The 20,201-nt window shown below is 37.1% G+C and overlaps 2 protein-coding genes across 2 annotated transcripts; one reads left to right on the top strand and one right to left on the bottom strand.

The window, feature by feature from the left end:
- Positions 1–56: 56 nt before the first annotated feature.
- On the bottom strand, positions 57–5,925 carry atp6v1e1b (ATPase H+ transporting V1 subunit E1b). The gene is made up of 10 exons (XM_042403148.1): positions 5,815–5,925; positions 5,632–5,693; positions 4,823–4,888; positions 3,345–3,454; positions 3,042–3,108; positions 2,837–2,926; positions 2,680–2,748; positions 2,509–2,603; positions 1,937–2,024; positions 57–880 (listed from the first exon to the last, which is right to left on the bottom strand). The coding sequence occupies exons 2-10, from the start codon at positions 5,662–5,664 to the stop codon at positions 818–820; spliced, it is 681 nt and encodes a 226-aa protein (XP_042259082.1). The 5' UTR covers positions 5,665–5,693; positions 5,815–5,925; the 3' UTR covers positions 57–817.
- Positions 5,926–9,774: 3,849 nt separating this feature from the next.
- Positions 9,775–14,789, top strand: si:ch211-214j24.14 (uncharacterized protein LOC559160 homolog). Its single transcript, XM_042403750.1, has 2 exons — positions 9,775–9,951; positions 13,532–14,789. Exon 2 carries the CDS (start codon positions 13,706–13,708, stop codon positions 14,480–14,482), a length of 777 nt encoding a protein of 258 aa, XP_042259684.1. The 5' UTR covers positions 9,775–9,951; positions 13,532–13,705; the 3' UTR covers positions 14,483–14,789.
- Positions 14,790–20,201: the final 5,412 nt, after the last annotated feature.

Below are 20,201 nucleotides of genomic sequence, written 5' to 3'. Positions count from 1 at the left end.
TCAGCAACGGGGACACCGTACAAGTCGAAAAAAAAAAAAAAAAAAGGACAAAGAAGTGATACTAATGATTTATATTTTATTATGTTGTACATTTCCACAATATATCATTTTCAGTTGGAGACACAATCAAAAAAAAAAAAAAAAAAAAAAAAGACAGAACAAAAAAAACAAAACAACAACCACACATACATAATTTAATCTGGAAACCTCATATACATACAGTGCATCCTCTGGAATGATATCACCCACTCCTTTAATTCATGACAGAAGAATAACATACAGTCGATGTAACATCAATAAATTAACTCTGTCAAGGTCATGTACGGTCCTCAGTTTTGTTTCTAGGATTTTTTTTTCTCTGTGATTGGTTGGAGGAGACACCCATTAGCAAAACAATTCCCCATGCAACTTATAATGCGGGGGTAGAGGTTAATGAAACTGGGAGGAAACTGCGACACAGATGCTGTGTTTGTCATTGAAGACTGATCCAATTAGAGAGCAACCTGTTAAACATCCAGCAAATCGACCAATTCTGTTGCCTCTGACTAATTGGTGTAAACTGAGACCCTTGAAGGAGGAAGCAGCAGAGTAAACTAGTCATTACAACTGTGCAGTATCCACGATGAACATCTGTAATGTTGAGTTGCAGCGTCTATCATGTCCCTTAATGCACAGAAAACTACAGCAATACATCACACAACAACAACGCGTCTCTTTTGCGTCGGAGGAATCATTTCAGAGACAGAGGAATGACGTCTTTCATATGACAAAATAAAAAATAAAAAGGAGCGTTCTTCTCTTAATACAGGAGGGCTTCTCAGTCCATAAACTTGCGGTTTGGGTTGGCACCGAAGAGAGACACTCGGATTTCAGGCATCATCTGTAAACACAGAAAGAATGTCAAGTACAAGAATACAGAAAAACAACTAACTAAAAGTAATTTTATTCACTTATTTGACCGGAAAATCCTTATTAAGACTAAAAATTTCTCTTTTTTAAGAGTGTCTTGACCAAGAAATGCAGCAAAAACAAGGTACATATGTCACAAAATCATAAATCCTGAATAAAATTTCCAAGAAACTACCTGAAATGACACCTTAAGGCAAACTTAAAACAGTTTACCAGTAAAAATTAATAAGACAAATCTAAAAAAAAAAACCCATCAAATAATAAATTAAAGCAAGTAACAACATATACCACAAAATATGAAAGTTTGTTAAGAGCTGCACTCATTATTTAAAAAGGGGAATAACATTTAAGACTATGATGTTAGTGTTAACACTTACATACTGTTCGTATTCTGACCCTTCACAGTATTTTTATGTGTTCTGGGTCACTTCAGGAAAAGTAATAAAATGTCAGGTTAAAGGAAAGGTGTTCAGAGTATATCTATTGCTCTCAAATATTTAAAAAAAGGGTCAAATTTGACCTGAACAGGCCGTAAGAGTTAAATTAATGTTCCGTATTTATTTGAGCAGCGAAGCCTCACTGAGGTTATGAGTGGTTACCATAGGAACCATCAAAACAAGCACACAAAACCAATGACAAACTAAAACATTGCATTAGATATCTGTCTAACTTATAATGAGTGATTTCATTTGCGGCTCGTCGTGTGAAATAATAAAAGTGCAGGTGATTCGAGTGCTACGAAATCCAATTTTTGTCAAATGCAAGTTTATTAGTGACCGAACTCCTCACTAAAAAAAAAAAAAGGGGGAAATTCTTTTAGGCAATTCTCTTTTCATTGACTTTTAAAGCGAGCGAGATCATCACAGACAACAACGACACATATGAACATGAGGACCTTTTAAATCTGAGGGGGGGGGGGGGGGGGGGAGATTATAAACAGATAAATAATTAAAAGAAAAAACAGACACAACGTGAGGCTAAAACTACAGTGTGAGATGAGACAATATGAACTTTCTGTATTTCCTACCTGCTGAGCCATGAGGTCCAGTCTGCTCTCCAGGGTGTTGGACACCTTGATCTTCCCATCACCATTATAGATCTCAATACCTCCAGAACTGAAGGAAGAAAAAACACCCAAACAAGACACTTAACTCAATTTTCAACTGTACTTTTGACTTTTTTTAAAGTCCTCCTCTACTGAAAAATGTGTTTTTCTTCTTGTTCCTACAGTCGGATGTTTGAGCTTCACTGTGCAGATTGACGTATGTGCAGAGTTTTCACAATCATCTGCTCAATGTGGAAAGCTGTCTGTGCTCACCCTCAATCTGAGTTTAAGGTGTGTACCTACGAGCACGATTTAAGACATGAAAACTAGTTGTGAGCCAATCGTGGTTGTTGAAATGAAATATATTTGCATATTCATAGATTCTGAATTTTCTCCATGAGGGAGAAGGAGTAGATGTCATTTTAAAGATTTAAACAAGGTAATTGAAAAACCTCATCAGACACAAATAAGTATTAGTATTTTCTATATCTTAAAACATGTCTGGAGGGGATCTTGAAGGTCAATCCATCTTTCAATTGCGTGATGATGCTTACATGTCTGGGGAGAGGAAGTTGTCCTGGTCGACGCGGACCTCCAGATTGTTCTTCACAGCCGCTTTGTATATAGGGATATTCCTCTGGATGGACGCCTGAAAGACAAGGATCATAATAAAATTCTGATTTCATAACATTGAACATATTCAGACTGACGAAAACTTAACTCACCTGTACCAACTGCAGGTCCTGTTTACGGCAGCGAATAGTCACTTTGGACTCCAGGAGCTGATAGAATCCCTGATAACACACATTGAGAAAAGGTTTGTTAAACCTTTCGACACAGCCTCCTTATAAACATATATAGAAGCTGAGAATATGAACTAACCTGTAAAATCAAGCCGTCCAACAGAGCTGGATACCTGGCTTGGTCTTTTGCTACGTTAGCAAGCCGTTGGCGAGCCTCATTCAGCATTTCCTGAGAGTACCAATCAAGATAAGATTTCCATTATTACACAGGAGGTTGTAAAGTTGGCATAATTAATCTCTCTTATGCATCATAAAATATGACAAGATTATGTGCAACAGCTTACCGAGATCATATCATCACGGGCCTTCAGTACCTTCAGTCGAGCCTGATTCATCAGGTTGGACATTTGGCTGTTAAGTAGACAAATAACAAACACATTGGATCTGTTTAGATTTCTATGTGGAGGTCTGTTTGTGCGGAAACCCTGGAGACTGTTTGTACTGGTTACAAAAGAGTCATTGTGGGATGAAACAACTAAATAAAATTATGGAACTTCTGTGTCACACGTACAGCTAATCCTTTGTTCTTAAAAAGACCCGATTAAGACTTGACTTGATGTGTCCTGTGATCTCTGGCCATGACTCACATTTTCTTCTGCTGCTCAATCTGCTTCTCTTTCTTCTCGTAGTACTCCATTATCTTCAGCCTCTGAGTTTGGACCAGACGGCCCTTCTCGATGTTGAACTCTTCTTCCGCCTGCAGGAGGAGACAGAGTTCACTCAGCAGAGGTCATCGATCATAAGATCATTTTTAAATCATCACTAGTCACTTTTAGTTAGTACTTGCTCTGCTCCAGAGTTTTTTTAAAATTCTCATAAGCCTTAAAAGGGGTCACTATAATCAAAATGACACTTTGATTTGTAATATTTAAGACATGTTCTTTAAAAAGATTTGGGAGGAGAACGCATTTTTCAACTGTGTTTTTTCATTTAAAAGCCTGATTTTAGTGCTATGATGGAGTGCTATGATGGAGGAAATTTAGGGCACATTTTGCTTGATAAATTACTTAAAAAAAACAATAAAATGGTTGGTTATTAACTGTCTAGCAATCAGTTAATCAACTTATAGTTTCAGCACTACAAAAACATTTTTATTCATGTGATGGAGCTGCTAGAATTTAACTTAGTTTCAGATAGATTTATTGTAATAATTCAGAAAATTTAGAGGGAGGATCTGTTTTGGACCTGTGTTTGAACATCTAAAACCAATACATATTGTCCTAATATGGCACTAAGGGTCAACATGTTTTATCTTTTTCCATCATTAACAAGCCCTTCCTGTTACTACATCTGTAACTTTGAATAATATCTGAGGGATAAGATGGGACTAAGCGGCCAAAAAAACACATTATGACCCCACAACCTTTAGTTTTTATTGTTGGTTTTGTATGGTTTTATGCACAGATTCAATCAAGCTCCATCAGTGAGGAATATATGATACATTCATCTAACCAAACTCCCATGGCAGTGTGTTCAACCAGCACCGAGAGGTCTTGATAGTAACTTGAACTGTTTGTTCGGATGTGATGCACTTTAAGTATCAGAAAATACAACACATTTTTCTAAAACTTTAAGAATAATGCAAGATACAAGATAATGGCTTTAGATTTTCTAAAAAGCAGCAAACTGACCCTCATAAATATTTGCACTTACTGGGCTTTTAGTGCCCCTAGTGGTGCATCTCATCTAAGAAACGTCTCTGATGGTGAAGATGCATTTTGACGCTTTTTATGATGGCATTTAATACACTGTATTGTCTGACGGGGGAGTTACAAATGCTTCCTTTCCCCATTTCTTTTTATTCTTTTAATAAATTTTGCTCGTCTTTGAATTTATTCATATGCTTTCGTCACTGTATGTTTTTATTTACACCGAATGAAGCACTTTGTGCTCCTGGTTTTGAAAAGCGTAAAATAAATTTCCCTACTTACTGTCCCCATATCTCTTCCCTCACTTCTTGTCATCTATCTAGTGTCTAATTAAGTCATAAAATCCCCCCAGAAACATTTAAAAATACTGAATAATTACCTCTAGTCACTATGTGTGTTTGTGAATGTGTTTATACCTTTGCATCAATCTCCTCTGCCTTCTCGTTGGCCTCCTGTTCGATGAAGGCCATCATGTGCTTGATCTGCAAACACGAACAAGAAACACAAATGATAAACAAGACTCACATTAATATTATGACTTCACAGCATCTACTGGGGGATTATGCTGTTACACACAACTCACTGTGAAGCATTTCTTGAGTACATCTTTAGGAAAGTTTCAGCTCTCTCATTGTGAAAGCCAGGAATGTTTTCTCAGCCTGCTGTGAGCTTTTCTCATAACAGTGAGGAATGTTTCTACCCATTTTGCTAAAGGTAGTAATTTTCAATAAAAAACTATAAATCTTAAATCCTGTGCAGAGTTGACTCCTCTAGCTTTACATTTCTGCTTTTGGGGCTTATTTTGGGTGATTTCTGAGATTTCCCCACTGAATGAGTGTCCAGACAAGTTCCTCATCAGGCCCTGCTGGCATGTGTTCATCATGTGATCACTGGGAAATATGACCCTTCAACATCTCAGCCATATCTTCCACACAACACTAGCTTCAAAATGAATGCTTATTTTGATATATCTAGCATTCTTAGGCACAAAACCACCAGCTAATACACCCTAAATACCGTATTTCAGTTCATATTTGCGTTTATTTTAAATGCTAACCTACTGCAGCTCTGTCAATGTCACACGCAATTACATCTACAATTACAGCGAATAGCAACATTTTTTAATGTTGTAACAAAACAAAAAGAAGCGTATAATGTTTTTCTACACTTATCCAGAGAGAAATGGTTGATTGGTGTCATTTTGAAGGTTAAAACGGTTCAATACCTGCTTCTGAACGTCGGCATCGCTGAGCGCCATGGTTGCAGCTGTCAAAGATCTCCGCAGGCCTGCCAGGAAAAACACACGAAATAATAAATAATAAAAAGCGCTGCGACATCAAACAAACTGTTATCGTCAATAGGGAGATTTCAATCAAGCAACACCAGTTTCATAGCGACGTTTATTTACCCGAAAATCACAGAGGAGGAGATATGAATTAATCCCCGCAGTCGTGACTCGTAAAGATGTCTACGGAGGATCAGCTGATGTGCAACATCACATGATGTTTACTTCCGGTCGAGCAGCGAATCAGATGCGAGAGCGAAGAGACCAGGAAGAGACGAGCTTGTCTTCAGATATAAAAAGAGAAAAGGAAGAAACTGATTCAGTTTTAGTGAAAAATTGTGAATTATTTGACATTGTAATGCTTTGTATAATTATACTAAATACAAAAATATGTATTTAAAATGCTGTATATCCACTAACTTACATTTTTAGTAATACAAATGCAATCTAAACTCATGTTATCCTCCTTTTAAGTTCTTTAAGTATAAAACCATAAATTCAAGATTTTTATATTTTATTTATACAGCAGGATTGGCAAGGATTCAACAGAGAATGCATTGGATGTAAAAATAATAATAATAATTATAATAATAATACATTTAATTTGTTCTGCACTTTTTATTCACGGTGAATCTGAAAGGTAAATAGGGAGGGAGGTCAACACCATAATTGAAGATGAGGAGTGGGGGAGGTCCTGGATGTCTTGGCATAAAATGCTCAAGTAGCCCAGCTTGGAAATAATTCGGTTAGAAGTTGAGAATGAGATTTTTAAAAACACAAACGGTAAAATCCAACCATGACAATAAATCTAATCCTCTCTATTAGAGAGGATGTGGTTTAATAGGAGTCTTGTCCCACATTTTTTTGGATTGACCTAAATTACAAGTTTATAAGGAGAAGGTAAAAAAGGAAATAGGAGAAATTCTGAACCACATCAGTTGATTCTAGGCTATAATGTACCTCTAAGGGGGTTGGGGAAAAACAAATTATATATGCTCAAAACTCTTGTGTTAATAGCCCATAAAATGATCACAATAAACTGGCTAAAGCGCAAACCACCTACTTTGGACCAATGGACCCAAAGACTTAAGGTCGAGAACTGTATGGAAAATATAACCGCAAGACTGCAACTCTGGATGGACATTTATTTAGAAAAATGGTCTTCTGTTTTATTGTATATAGCAAAGTGAGCACACTGTAAACATTTAACTGGATAATTTAGGGTAAAAGTGAAAGTATGTATAACCTGTCTTATGTCTTTTTTCATACCAATATTATTTATGTATGCAAAGTTGTGTGAGAGTCATTGTCAAGGAAACAGTTTTAATAAATGTTCAAAAAAATCTATTTACATTTGTAATACATTTTTAAAAATAGTTATCGAATATTCAAAGATAGTTTGTCAAATGTATATAATGGAAAAATTGGCTCTATTTATTATTATTATTATTATTATTATTATTATTATTATTATTATTATTATTATTATGTCTGCAACTAACAATTCTTTTCATTACTGACTAATCTTGTCTAGTCTTGTTTTGTCCAGTAAACATTTAAAAATCCAAAGATATTCAGTTTACTATCATGTATGACACATAAAATTATCAAATCCTCACATTCAAGAAGCTGCAAACAGCAAATATTTGGCATTTCTGCTTAAAAAAAGACATATTAAAACAATTACTTGATTATCAAATCAATTAATCGACAAACCATTGCAGCTCAAATCATCATTATTACTATTTAATAATACTCAATCAAACTTTATAGCACCTTTCGTACAGGTTAGTATTATTGAAAATGGGTTACAGATGACTGACAGGCCAATAATAAGACAGAACAAATGTAAACAGTAAAACAATTTGAGACTAGAGAAAAAAAGATGAAAATGTAACAAATAAGAATATTATTATTATTCTCTGTTTCTCCTTGTAAATGAATGCCACAGTACTGTAAAAGGAAATATGTTCTTTTTCTCCTTTTAAAAAAATTATAAGTAATAGTGTTTATTTTTGTTGAATATAAACAGTAAATTGTCAAGCAAGAAATATGTAAAGTATTTTTATTCTCCTTCTGTTGCCAGTAAAAAACAAAATAAATAAAAAAATTGCCAAAAGAGTAGCTAAGAACATGTTTAATTTTGACAAACTATTATCATTTAAGATATTCCTAATGTATGGGAAAGTAGTAATGATGATATTTAATGATTTTTATAGTGAGTTCATAGTGAATATTATTCTTTGTGGTATTTTTTATGTCATTTTTAGCTAAATTAATTAAATTTCTTGATTTTTTAAAAATTATCTGAGTTCAGAAAAGTCCTACAAACACTATAATTATCATTTTTAAGTTTATAGTTGTTCTCATTTACTTCACGGTGTTTAATTCCAGTGGTATTACCAAATTATTGTTTGTTTTTGTTATTGTTATTATTATTGTTATTGTTATTATTATGAAATACAGAGTATTGTTGTATTTTCATGGATAGATTATGAGACAGTGGGCCTCTGGGCACAGACATGTAAAGGTTCTTGGTATTGTGCTGGTTTTTTGTAACTCTACTTTGGTTTGAAAACTACAGAAGAGGATCAGGGCCAAATGTGAAAAATTCTGAGGATAAAGTAAAAATTAAGTAAATAAAGTTAAAAAAAAAAAAAAAAAAAATTCACATGTGGCCTTAATCATCTTCCGTAGAAAACGGCACCTGAACTTCAGTGTTCTATACAAACTATTGTTTGTAAAAATGTGTGGTGCAGGTTATATAACTTCTTAAAACAAATTATAATTTAGGCTTTCTGCAGCCCAGCTGTGCAGTATGTCCTGTGCAGCTGTGTTATTATGTGGAAAATGAACAATAATATAATAAAAGTATGTACATTCTTCAACATTATCTTTATTGGATTTAGGACATAACAACCCTTAAACTGAATAATGCAATAATCTACAGAAATATAATGACATAGATGTCAGACCAGCCCTCCTCTCCCTCCCCTCAGGTCTGACCAGTAATTTCTTCAGAATATGTACCTATTCAAAGAGAAGAGAATAAATAGAAACTGTATAGACTATTAAAAAAAGCAATATAGTTGCAGAGAGGGAATAGATAACAGCCCTCGTGTATCAGTTTAGTTGAAGTAGCAGAATAAAATGAACACAAACAGGTCTGACTCACACATGACAGACAAAAAGAGTGCTATGTTGAGGTCTCCAGAAATGTCAGGAAACCACATCAAATCTTTTTAAACTCTCCCTTCAGGTTATACATTATCTTCTCATTTGGTACATATGATGCTAATTCAATAGTCCATCTAGCAGATGTAGGTGGACGTTCATCTTTCCATTGCAGGGCTATACATCTGTCGGCATTGATAAGGGCAATTCTAATAAATTTGAGGGTTTTTTTAATTGAGTTTTATCATAGATGTGTCAAAAGTATGTACATTCTTGATAATAAGAAGTAAGAGTTGTTGATCTACATTTCTACATTTGATCTAGACATCACATACTTTTTACTGAGCCATGTGACTTTCCAATAAAAAAAGCAGCTCTGCAAACTCAGATTTTTATTGTATAATTACTCTGGTTGTTTCTGTTTAGATACAATCCATTATAAAATACAAGCAGTGTACATGTCCTGCCATAGTTTCCAGTCCTGTAATGCATCTTGCCAGTAGAGGGAACTAGAACTTGGAAAGTTCAGCTTTAGAAATAGCTTGTCTCCCTATCTGACATGCATTTTCCACTGTGTGTCATAGCCTCACAGCATACTGCGGAGTCACTGATAATCTGCCGTTTGGACAGTGAGCATACAACTGTTTGCTGGCATTGAACACTTACCCACTGACCTCTGTTGACCTTTCAGAGACACGCAGGTTCAAAGTCAGATTCAACAGTGAAAACCCTTCAGTGTTTACCCACATTATTCAATGGATTTCTCAGTCTGAATGGACAGCAAAGTCACTACTGACTGCTCTCCAGCCAACTGTTATGTCATGGATTTGAGAAGTGGGGTGGGTGAGAGAGAGAGAGGGAGAGAGAGAGAGAGAGAGAGAGGGAGAGAGAGAGAGAGAGAGACAGAGAGAGAGACACACTTTTGCACAGCTTGTCCATCTTGTTATTCCCGTGCCAGCTACAGCGTGCATGTCTGCCTATCTGTTATTGTGTGGCTTCGTCTCTGAATGCACGTCTCACTTTGATTTCCAGCATCTGCCTCTCATCTAGCAACTCATTTAGCCCGAGAGCACCAAGAGGACCCAGGTATGCTGAATGTTGTCTTTCCTTTTTTTTTTTTTTCTTTTTTATTCACATGACACAAAGTTTGAGCAAAGCCTTTAAAAAGAAAATCCTCCACAGGAATCACAAGAAAGTCTGAGGAAGAGCTGCGCCTTTGAATCAAGAATTTGATTAGATTTTGTGGCCTTTGTGTGACCATGCTTTGTTAAAGGTGTGTTATCTGTAAACATGTCAGTGTAAAGGTCAGTACGGGTCACTCTGATGAAATGAAGGGCAAAATCTAACCTTGTATGAGACAGAGAAACAAGACTTATCAGCTGATTCTCCAACACTTCCTGCATGTGACATTGAAAGCTGACCTTTTGTAAATTGAGGTATCTAATATCACTCTGCATACACTGTGCCCACCACACATGAGCAAGGGAAGCGTGCCCTAAATCTCACTGGTCATTTACTTCACCATGAGTCTCTTATCACGGGGATAGGATCAATCTGAATCCAATTACTCAAGTAGGCCAGTACGTAAAGGAGGATCACAGAGTAGAAAAGGTTGATTGGTTAGCAGCAACACAGATGAACCTCTGTGTCTGTGTGTGTGTGTGTGAGGGGTTTAAAATGTTAATGTGTGTTAATGTTTAAGGCAGCTGTGTCACTGGAATTGAAGTCTGCAGAGGCGAAGAGCAGCAGCAGCCACGACCCGGGACAGACAACATGGCAGTTAGTTGGTCATTAAGTCAGTGACATCTGGGAGGTCGTAGTCTGCTCACTCTGGAAGAGGTGGAGCGATGCGACATCGAGGATTTTTGTCATCGAAGCATCAGAATATACAAAACATCCAGATAATAAGAGCTGCAATGATTGGTTGATTATGCGGCAACGATTTTGATAACTAAATAGTCGTTTAAACAAATTTTTGCAAAAATGGCAAACATTTAGTGGCTCCAGCATCCTAAACATAAATATTATCATATTCCTCTATGATAATAAACCAACTATCATTTAGAAGAGTTATCATTGGCTCTGGGAACATGGGATGAAAATTTTTCACTATTTACTGACATTTTACGAACCACACGAATAACCAATGAATCGAGAAAATGATCAATAATGAAAATAATCATTAGCTGCAGCCCTACAGATAGTAAACAAGAAAAAATGGATCTATTGAGTTAGTTCTATCAGTCTATCACAGCTGCATACTGGAAATGTTTATTCAACACCTAAAAAGCCTTTTTTTTTTTTTTACTGATTTTGTCCAGCTGCTAGTTTTGGAGTCAGACGTTTTTATTGCACATCAAGTAACAAGCTGTTGCATAACAGCCAGGAAGGGGGTTTACTTTCCTCTGTGAGGTAACACAAAAGAAATAGTGTTTCAATTTTGGAACGCAAGTGCATGTGAGTGCATGTGTTCAAAGCGTAGTAAAATAGTGAAATAATGAAAATCTGCTCGCCTGTAGATGCTTTTTCGCCCCATAATTCTTACATATTGAAAATATATTTTAGTTACAGCTCTACAGGGGCAACTTTCACATTGTTTTTATGTTTTAATGTGGATGGTGGAGAGAATCTCTAAAGCATAAAACCAAAAAAAAAAAAGTAAGTTTGGATGAGTTAGTTTAGGTGAAATAATGCAATTCCAAAACTTCTGATATGTAGGTTTGGAGCCCAGATACAATCTAGATGTTGAGTTTAGACATTTTATCTTTAAATTAATAGTAAGACACTTGGTTAATATGTTTATTCACTATCTTGCTGAGAGTTACATTTGTAATATAAAGGTTGCACCAGCAGCCGGTTAGCGTAGCTTAACATAAAGAGTGGAAACAAGGGGAAATAGCAAGCCTGGTTAAGTCCAAAGGTAACAAAATCCACCTATACCAGCACCCCCTAAAGCTCACTTATTAACATAAATACGTTATGTCTTGTTAGTTTAAGCTGCAGAAAAACTGAAGTGTAAATATGACAAGTTGTGTTTTTTATGATTGATGATGGTTTGACGACTGAGCTTTAGAGATGTTATCTATGGATCTTCCTGTTTCCAGTCTTTGCGCTAAGCTAAGCTGACCAACCCCTGGCTGTAGCTTCACAGGTAAATACACTTATTTCCCTGCAGCTATACTAATATTTACTTAGCTTTCAGTAATTAGCATAACTTCTTATATTTTGGATTTACAACTTGTAACGGATAGTCAAGCCCTGAAGAGACTGTATAGAGATTTGTCCTCGTTAAGGGACGTGTGCTGAAACCAGAGAAAACACAGACAGGCAGCATGTTGTAAATGTGATACAACATAGACAGCGAAGAGAATATCTATTCTGGGGTTGGCACAGCGGTAAATACTTTCTGCAGTCACAGCTGAGACGTGGCACAAGGGGTGAAGTGGGTCACCTTCAGACCAAGAGGCACGTTTGAGCTGAATTCATACAAACAGCCACGTATACAGTGGTACCTTGAGAAGTGGTTGATTCAGAAATGAGGATTTCTGGACTAATAGATAATTAAAGAGAGATGGACTACTGGAATTTTAGTTTTTCACATAAAATTAAAAATATGCCACTTCCATTTTATTTTCCTACTCCTGCTCGATTCTCACGTCATGTGAAATCACTGAAATAGCTTCCACTCTTGGGTGACAGATGGAGATGTATATAGTGCCTAAACATAGTAAGATATGCAGGTCGAGGCTATAGATAGTCACACAGCCGCTGCAATAGAGAGCAGCCAGTGAGCAACTTTTTCCAATCACGGTCTCACTGATGTCACTGAGAACACGGGCACGTAAAAAATAGTAGATACCAGAGGAGCCTGTCAGTGGCCATGTTACACATCACTATTTTACCGACGTGTATTATATTATTCTGATTTTTGGAAGTTTTGATGAAAAATGAGATAATAATGGTGAAAATTGATACATTTTATGTGCTGCTTTCAACCTGTTTATCTCAGTGTCCTGGCAGCGACATGCAAAGTCGTCTTTTTTGCTGCGACTAACAGGGGACGCCAAAGTTGAAAATTTTCAAATTCTACACATAGTGGCTTTAAAAGTAATTGTGATTTAATTAAAATGTAGAGCATTATGAGAAGATTAATACCGTTCTCATGTCTGTCTGTTAAATATAAAACTACAGCCAGCAAAGTGTGTTTGGCACCTGTGCAGACCAGCAAACAGAAGATATCTTGGATTATCACATTCATATTATTGGCAACATGCAAAACAAGCAGCTCATAAATTCCAGATGGAGACACAACAACTTCCAACTTTGTTCAAAACTTGTGGCTACACAAACAAAGGTGATTTAAGGCTGTAGCATTAATGGTTTTTTGCTAGCTATGGCCTAACATTATTTAAGTCCTCAAGACAGTAAGTGTGGTAACAAAGTATCTAAGACTTATTGTTATGTTTATTGATATAAAACTATTAGTAAGGTCTTACGTCAGCTATCTGTCAGTGATGGGTGGCTAGCAGTAAAGTTATCCTAACGTTGCCACTATTTCTAATTCTTTCTAAAGACTTGGGACTTGACTCGGGACTTCATAGCCAGAACTTGACCCTTGCTTGTGACTTTGTCTCACCTCTGAAGTTAATCTCTTTTGTCTCTGCAGCAGCCAACCTTCATTCTGGAGGGAAAGGCCCCAGTCGAGTCCAGCAGGGGGGATGGAGGTGGTGGCGGGGAGGCTGGTTCCCTCAGCCCCAGCCCAGCTGCTCTACCTCTGACCCAGGCAGAGAGCCTTGGACCCTGGCAGAGCGAGAGCCTGCTGGCAGAGTCCTGGTCCACGATGGGTGACGTGGACCCCGAGGACACTAAGAGCCTCGACAGCAACGACGGGGGGGTTCTGGCCGGAGAGGAGAACCACTCCTCCAACTCTGACATGGTCCACCTGGAACGAGAGGAAGCTGAGATGCTCGAGGAGGCAGAGAGGGAAGTAGCTGAGTCGGGAGAGGAGGAGGAGAGGAGAAGGAGAACAGAAGAGGAAGAGGAGGAGGATGAGGAGCTGCAGACAAGTGTTTTGAGCGTGTTGGGTGGGGAGAGGGAGCTGGTTGAGCTCAGGGAGGAGGAACAGGACCTCCAGGCCCCAGAAACTGAGGATTTCCTGATGTCAGCAGAGGAGCCTCACATGGAGAAGGCGCCTGCAGAGTTCATGCAGGTGGTTCCCCCGATGGCCCTGCCTCCTCTGCCTATCGTCAGGCTCGATCCCCCCTCCGCTACGTCCACCCCAGTCCCTTCAGTAACAACCTCTGAAGTAGAGGAGCTATATTCTATTCAGGGGCTCCACCCTCCATCAATCCTCGCACCGATGGAAGCGGAGCCTCCGGTTGAGAGTCAAACTCTCGAGCAACTAAAATTCTCACAGATTCCCCTCTCGGATGCGGAGGAACATTCTGTCAAAGCCTCTCAGGCAGCACCAGAGAAGCCGGAGCCACAGCCCACTGATCCCAAGACTACCAAACCTAAGAGCTCCACTGAGCTGCCAGTGTTGCTATGCGGAGGCGCTGCTTTAGTAGCCGTTGTAGGTGTTGTGGCATATGGTGCTGTGGCCTACTGCAGAAAGTAGAAAACCTCTCTTTAAACCCCCAATCACCCTTTTAACACAGGTCTTTTTGGTTTTTAAATCTATTCCAAATGAAATATTCCACATTTCTCTCGAATTCTGGATTTTTCTGTCTCACACTCTTTGTGTTGTAGTTATAAGACACATTGATTAGATATTTCTGATTTGTTTTGTGCTACCTCAGCTCACAGCAGAGCTCATGGCCTTTGTTTTTCTGTATTCAATAGATCTGTCTGAAGAAATGCAGCCAATAAAATGTAAACAAGGAATATAAAAACGTGTATGGTACAATTTTAAAGAATCCTGAAGCTTGAAATGTTTGTTTGATGTTTCTTTGTGTGATTGCGTCTCACATTATTTCACCAGAAAACTATTGACAAAATTAGACACCAGTTCCTCTTCTAGCTGTCATGTTACTCTAGCCTTCACCAAACAACTTCCACCAGATTGTTCAGCCAGTAGATACCCGTTAGTAGCTTTCTTTGTCTTTAGGATGACATTTTCAGAATATTTGCCATATTACTGCATATCATAATATCTACACACACTGGTACTTTCCACTTAAAGGACCAGTGTGTGAGATTTAGTGGCATCTAGCTGAACAGACTTGGCAGGATTGGAATATAATATTCATAAGTATGTTTTAATTCATGTATAATCAGCCGAAAATAAGAATCGTGTGTTTCCGTTATGTTACAGTGAGTCCTTTATATTTGCAGAGGGAGCGGGTCCCCTTCCATGGAGGCCGCCATGTTGCCATTCATGTTTCTACAGTAGCCCAGAACGGACAAACCAAACACTGGCTCTAGAGAGGGCTTTTAGTGTTTTTCGCAAGTTTTGCAGCCACTGTAGTTGTTCAGTTGGTTCAGCTGGTTGTAAGCTGGTGTTTTTGGCCAATTGGGGGGCAGCTGAAACAAGCTGTGAACACAACACTAATATCACCTTTATAGTTGATATGGCAAACTTGTTAGAACTTGTTGTCCACTTAACATCAGATACAGTAGATACAGAGCAGCATTAGCGTTCATTTGGAGTCGTGTTTGTGTCCACCTAGCAAACAAAAGTCCAACATTACCTCTACTTTTAGCTCTGTTTTTGGTCTCAACTAACTCTAAAGGTAATATCTTTAGCTGCTAAATGCTACATGCACTATTTTCACTAGCTAGTCACCAATTTCTGTATGCAGTTTGGTGCTGGATGGGAAGTTTTTAGAGCATTTCTGTTTTGGCCTGCTGCTGCCAGAACAATGCTATGCGTGTGAAAGTGAGTGTCCAGAAATCAAATAAATTATTTGTTTTGGTTACACAAAATTTCCATAGAGCTATGGGAACTGCAGAGCCGGTGTGGGTTTGTCACTACACTCTCATGCCATGTGGTACACTATTAATATAAATATACCTATAGCCACTTTAAGGCTACACTACTCATGACTCCTCATCAAAGGTTTTATATGTCTATAAGTTGCCAGTAGTTTCACCATCCAAAGATTGACGTTCTTCTTCTCAAAATGTTTCATTTTGAAAGTATTTTTAGAGGTCTGAAGTTGGGAAAACTCCATTATTTCACAGTAAAAAAAAAGCAAAGATTAGAAAAAAGTTAGAAAAAATGGATTTGCTTGGCAGAGCTTTTGCTTAATTTTATCTTGCTAATCATCTCACAACCCCTCAGATTTATCTTTGATTTGATTTACCACTGATTACCAAATACTGCTAATTTGGGCCTGAGCAAGACACGAAACCCCTTCCAGCTCCAGAGGTATGAGCCCTGACCTTTGACCTCCATGTGGGCAGCAGAGGAAGACAAAATAAAACGCTCTCAAGCTTCTCTGCAAAGTGAATCTGAAAGAAGGTGAAAAAGTTGAGTGCAGCAAAGTAAATGCTCCTTACACGACTAACTAACAGCAAGTTTTATAAGCGTCACTCTTCAGTGGTTTATAGTACAGCATGCCGACTGTTCTCTTTAGGGCAGGAATTTGGAAGTTATGTGTGTATGTGTGTGTGTGATTTACGGCTCTGTCCTGCCAACTGCTGGTCAGTCAACAACATTACAGTTATTTATCAAATAAATTATGAAACCAGTAGCATTTGAAGATATTTTAATCAGATCCCTTTGAAATTAAAGGATACAGAAAATACATTTTACCGTTTTTTAAATATGAAACCACTTGTGCTTGTTGCATCAATCATTTAGTCTTCACCATTCATATATTAAAAAAACATCTTATCCACAAGTAAACCATATATCTCATACTGTGTTGCTTTAGAGAAGGGACCCGCTGGATAACAAAGGAAGACAAAATAAATAAAAAAGTTATCTGTGCCTGCTCAAAAAGAATAAAGGGCTTTGTTGAGATGTAAAGGCTTATTAAATGGATTTTAAAAACTAAAACTAAACTATGTGCATTGGTTCTTTTTATGATGCTCTCACCTGTTACACAAACATGATTTCACAGATAGAGATTATGACTCTGCGGTCACACCTGATAAAATGATTATGCACCAGTGGCTTTGACACTTCTTGGTTTTCATCGAGTGCCAGTAAATTAGGAAGAACAATAAGGGTTGACTGAGCTGCGGTTGGTCTGCCGTTCCCGCATCGATGCCAACATGCACGTAGCTATTGAATTGAGAAGGGGAAGGAAAGTGCTTCTTTGTTTGGACAGATAAAGCTGCAGCATGCTGGCTGTGAAATTCACCGTAGCACCTCCACAGACAAGCATGAATCTTTTTTTCTCTGTCTCTCTTTTTTTCTCCTCTTTTTTTCCCAGCCGTCCACACACACACCAAAACAAACCTAACCACATATTAAACGTGGATTTACTGACACCTTCAACATTATCATTTACAGAAAATACTGTAGCAAATGATAATGTAATGTCAACTCTGTTGCAGCATCAGTTGCTGACAAATGTAATTAATGCATCACTCAGTTTTAATTGCATTTTCAACTGACATTTTACTCTAAATGACAGAGATTATATATATATATATATATAACAGCTAAACAGACTATTTTGTTAATTTTGTTTTCAGATTTCTTCACTAAATAACTGCAGATGTGAATTCAAAACTTATGATTTGATGCACTGTGTTGAAAATAAAGGTTGTTTTTCTTTTTGCTGTCTTGACTGAGTTGTTTTTGGTTTTTTTGTGACAGTATTGTCTCAGTATGTTATTTTCTTCTTCTTCTTTATTAAGAGTGTTGAGAGCACAACATAATTTTGAGTGTGCATTTGCTGTTTTGCAAGAAGGAATATCGTTTTCCCTCAAAACTGGGTTCAGTGTTTCTAACAACACATCCAAACAATGTCGAAAAATTCAAATTTCAAGATAAATACTGAAAATGAATTACCAAAGTAATCTACTGGATATTTTCTATTTAAATACATTTAACAACAACAAAAAACAGGTAATCAATGACTTTGGATAAGAAGGAAAATGATTAGAGGAGCATTTACTATTAGACATTTTTTCATGTCATGGACTCAGATTTTGATAGATTTTAAAGCCACGTGCATTAGCATTAAGAGGGAGGATGAATGACAAATTCAAATTTCACTCAGTGGTTTGATGTCAGAAATATTAATCATTTTTTTATATTTTAGATTTGTTTCCAGGGAAATAATATTGAGTCCATATCATGAGTTTCCAGTTGAAAACATTGTTGTTGCTGCTTTAGTGACAAAATTTTGTTCTATCTATTATTCTAGTAATTATATCTAATCTTCCTGAACTGATACAAGTATCAGGCACCAAATCAGTCAGGACTGCAAATGCATGTGGTAGTTTTTAGTATATGGTTTATATATTTCTAGAATAGAATAAAACACTGTGAACTCAGGTAGTAAAACAGTACAAAACAAGACTAATAGCCTACAGCCATGCATATATACACTGCTCATAATCTTAGTTAAGCATCTGACTTAATCCTCTAGAGACAATCAATGGAAATCCATCTAATAGCTGTTCAGATATTTCAGTCTGGACCAAAGTGGTGACTGACTGACTAACTGACAGATTGACCAACACTGGAGAATGAATAGTAAATAGTATTTGATTAGAGTAGTGTGAGCTCAACCGGTATTACAACAACGATGAAAAAAAGCATCCCACATTACTTCCCTGTTGCAGATGACTGCTGTAAGTGATCTCTTCAGGTCAACCAGTGATAAAGAGCGCTCATGAATAATGAACATAACATTTTATATTTTACATTTTTGTTATTTGGTAGACGCTTTTATCCACCAGACCATATAAAATAGTTGAAAACAACCTTTTTTTAAGACCTAAAAGACCAACATAATGGAGCATGAGAGACAAAAACTCTGCATCCCACACAGCACCAAACACCAGCACACAGCTGTCAGGCTTCAGCTGCGGCCCAACAGGTTGCGGTCTTTAATTTATGAAGTTGATTTGACAGAAATTTCACCCTGAATGGGAAGAGGGAAAGACGGAGTGGGAGAAAGGACGAGGTTTGTGGTTCTTTGTTTTTATCAGCGTGCTGCACAGGCAGGAAACACACACAAACACTCTTATGCGCCTCACACACTTACAAACATTTGCATGCTTGCACACACACACACACACACACACACACACAGAAACTCCTTCCTCCCCTCCTACACGCACAGACACACATGTGCACACAACATGTTAATTTACTGTGAGAAGGTGTTTTTCTTAACCGATGGAAAAACAATAAAATGAGTCAAATCAGACACAAATCAGATCACATCACATCAAGATGCATTAAACTGACTGAACCAGTTACCTAATCATATCTATCTTTGGCTTAGATATAACCTGTGCATCTCCATTTCTTTGTTTCCATGATGTTTCCAGCTCAGCGTTCAGGCCTGACTGCCACCACACTTAACTGGGCTGAAAGGGGAACTTCAGGACCAAGTCAGTTGATATTTAAAACTGCACGCCTGAGATAAATGAACTTCTCAAAAAGCTGGTGTTTATTTGAAGAGGGGGTTGGCTTTGTGGAATAAAAGCGCCGGCTGAGTTTAACAGTGATCACCACATTATTAACCATTAACCTTTACAATCACATTTATCTGAAACTGTGTTTATGGTATTCTGGTTAATTGGAAATTCAAATAGTCACAACAACTTATTTTAATTTATCTTCAGTTCCACAATAAGCCCACATACACCTGTGGCTTACAGTATATTGAGGTTGTTTTAAGTGATATGAGGATTTAATGAAACACTCTCATTAAAAGAATTTAAGTGTAGGTGCAAAAAAACAACAGCTTTTAAAACTGTAACAGAAGCTCATTTGATTTCTGCAGCAAATTTTAATGACTGCACAATTAACCTTTCTTAAAATTTAAGCAAATTAAAGAAGCGTCAACGCCAACAAATGTCCTTGTGTCTCTTTAATGATCATGAGTGACTAAATGTGCTGCAACAAATAAAAAATGTGAGAAGAAGAGGAACCAAGTTTGTTATTTTGTTGTTGACCAGATCAGAGTGTTTTTTGTCTAATGTCTTTTAACATTTATAAGTTATTAGATTTCAGGAGGCAAATATGCAATTATAACTTTTTAATATTCCAAATAAAATAAAATAAAAATAATGCTGAATTTGAAAACAGTGATTTTATGAGATAATTTTGCTATTTTAGTTTTTAAATTGAAGTTAAAGAAATATCTATAATAATTGAATCCTTTTGATTTGTTGTGGCTCATATTTGTATGCAAATGTTCATC

This window comes from Thunnus maccoyii, chromosome 23, assembly GCF_910596095.1.
Source record: "Thunnus maccoyii chromosome 23, fThuMac1.1, whole genome shotgun sequence".
In the NCBI taxonomy this organism is placed as follows: Eukaryota; Metazoa; Chordata; class Actinopteri; order Scombriformes; family Scombridae; genus Thunnus; species Thunnus maccoyii.
Note: the sequence above shows the minus strand (reverse complement) of the source record. Positions and strands in the feature narration are given on the sequence as shown.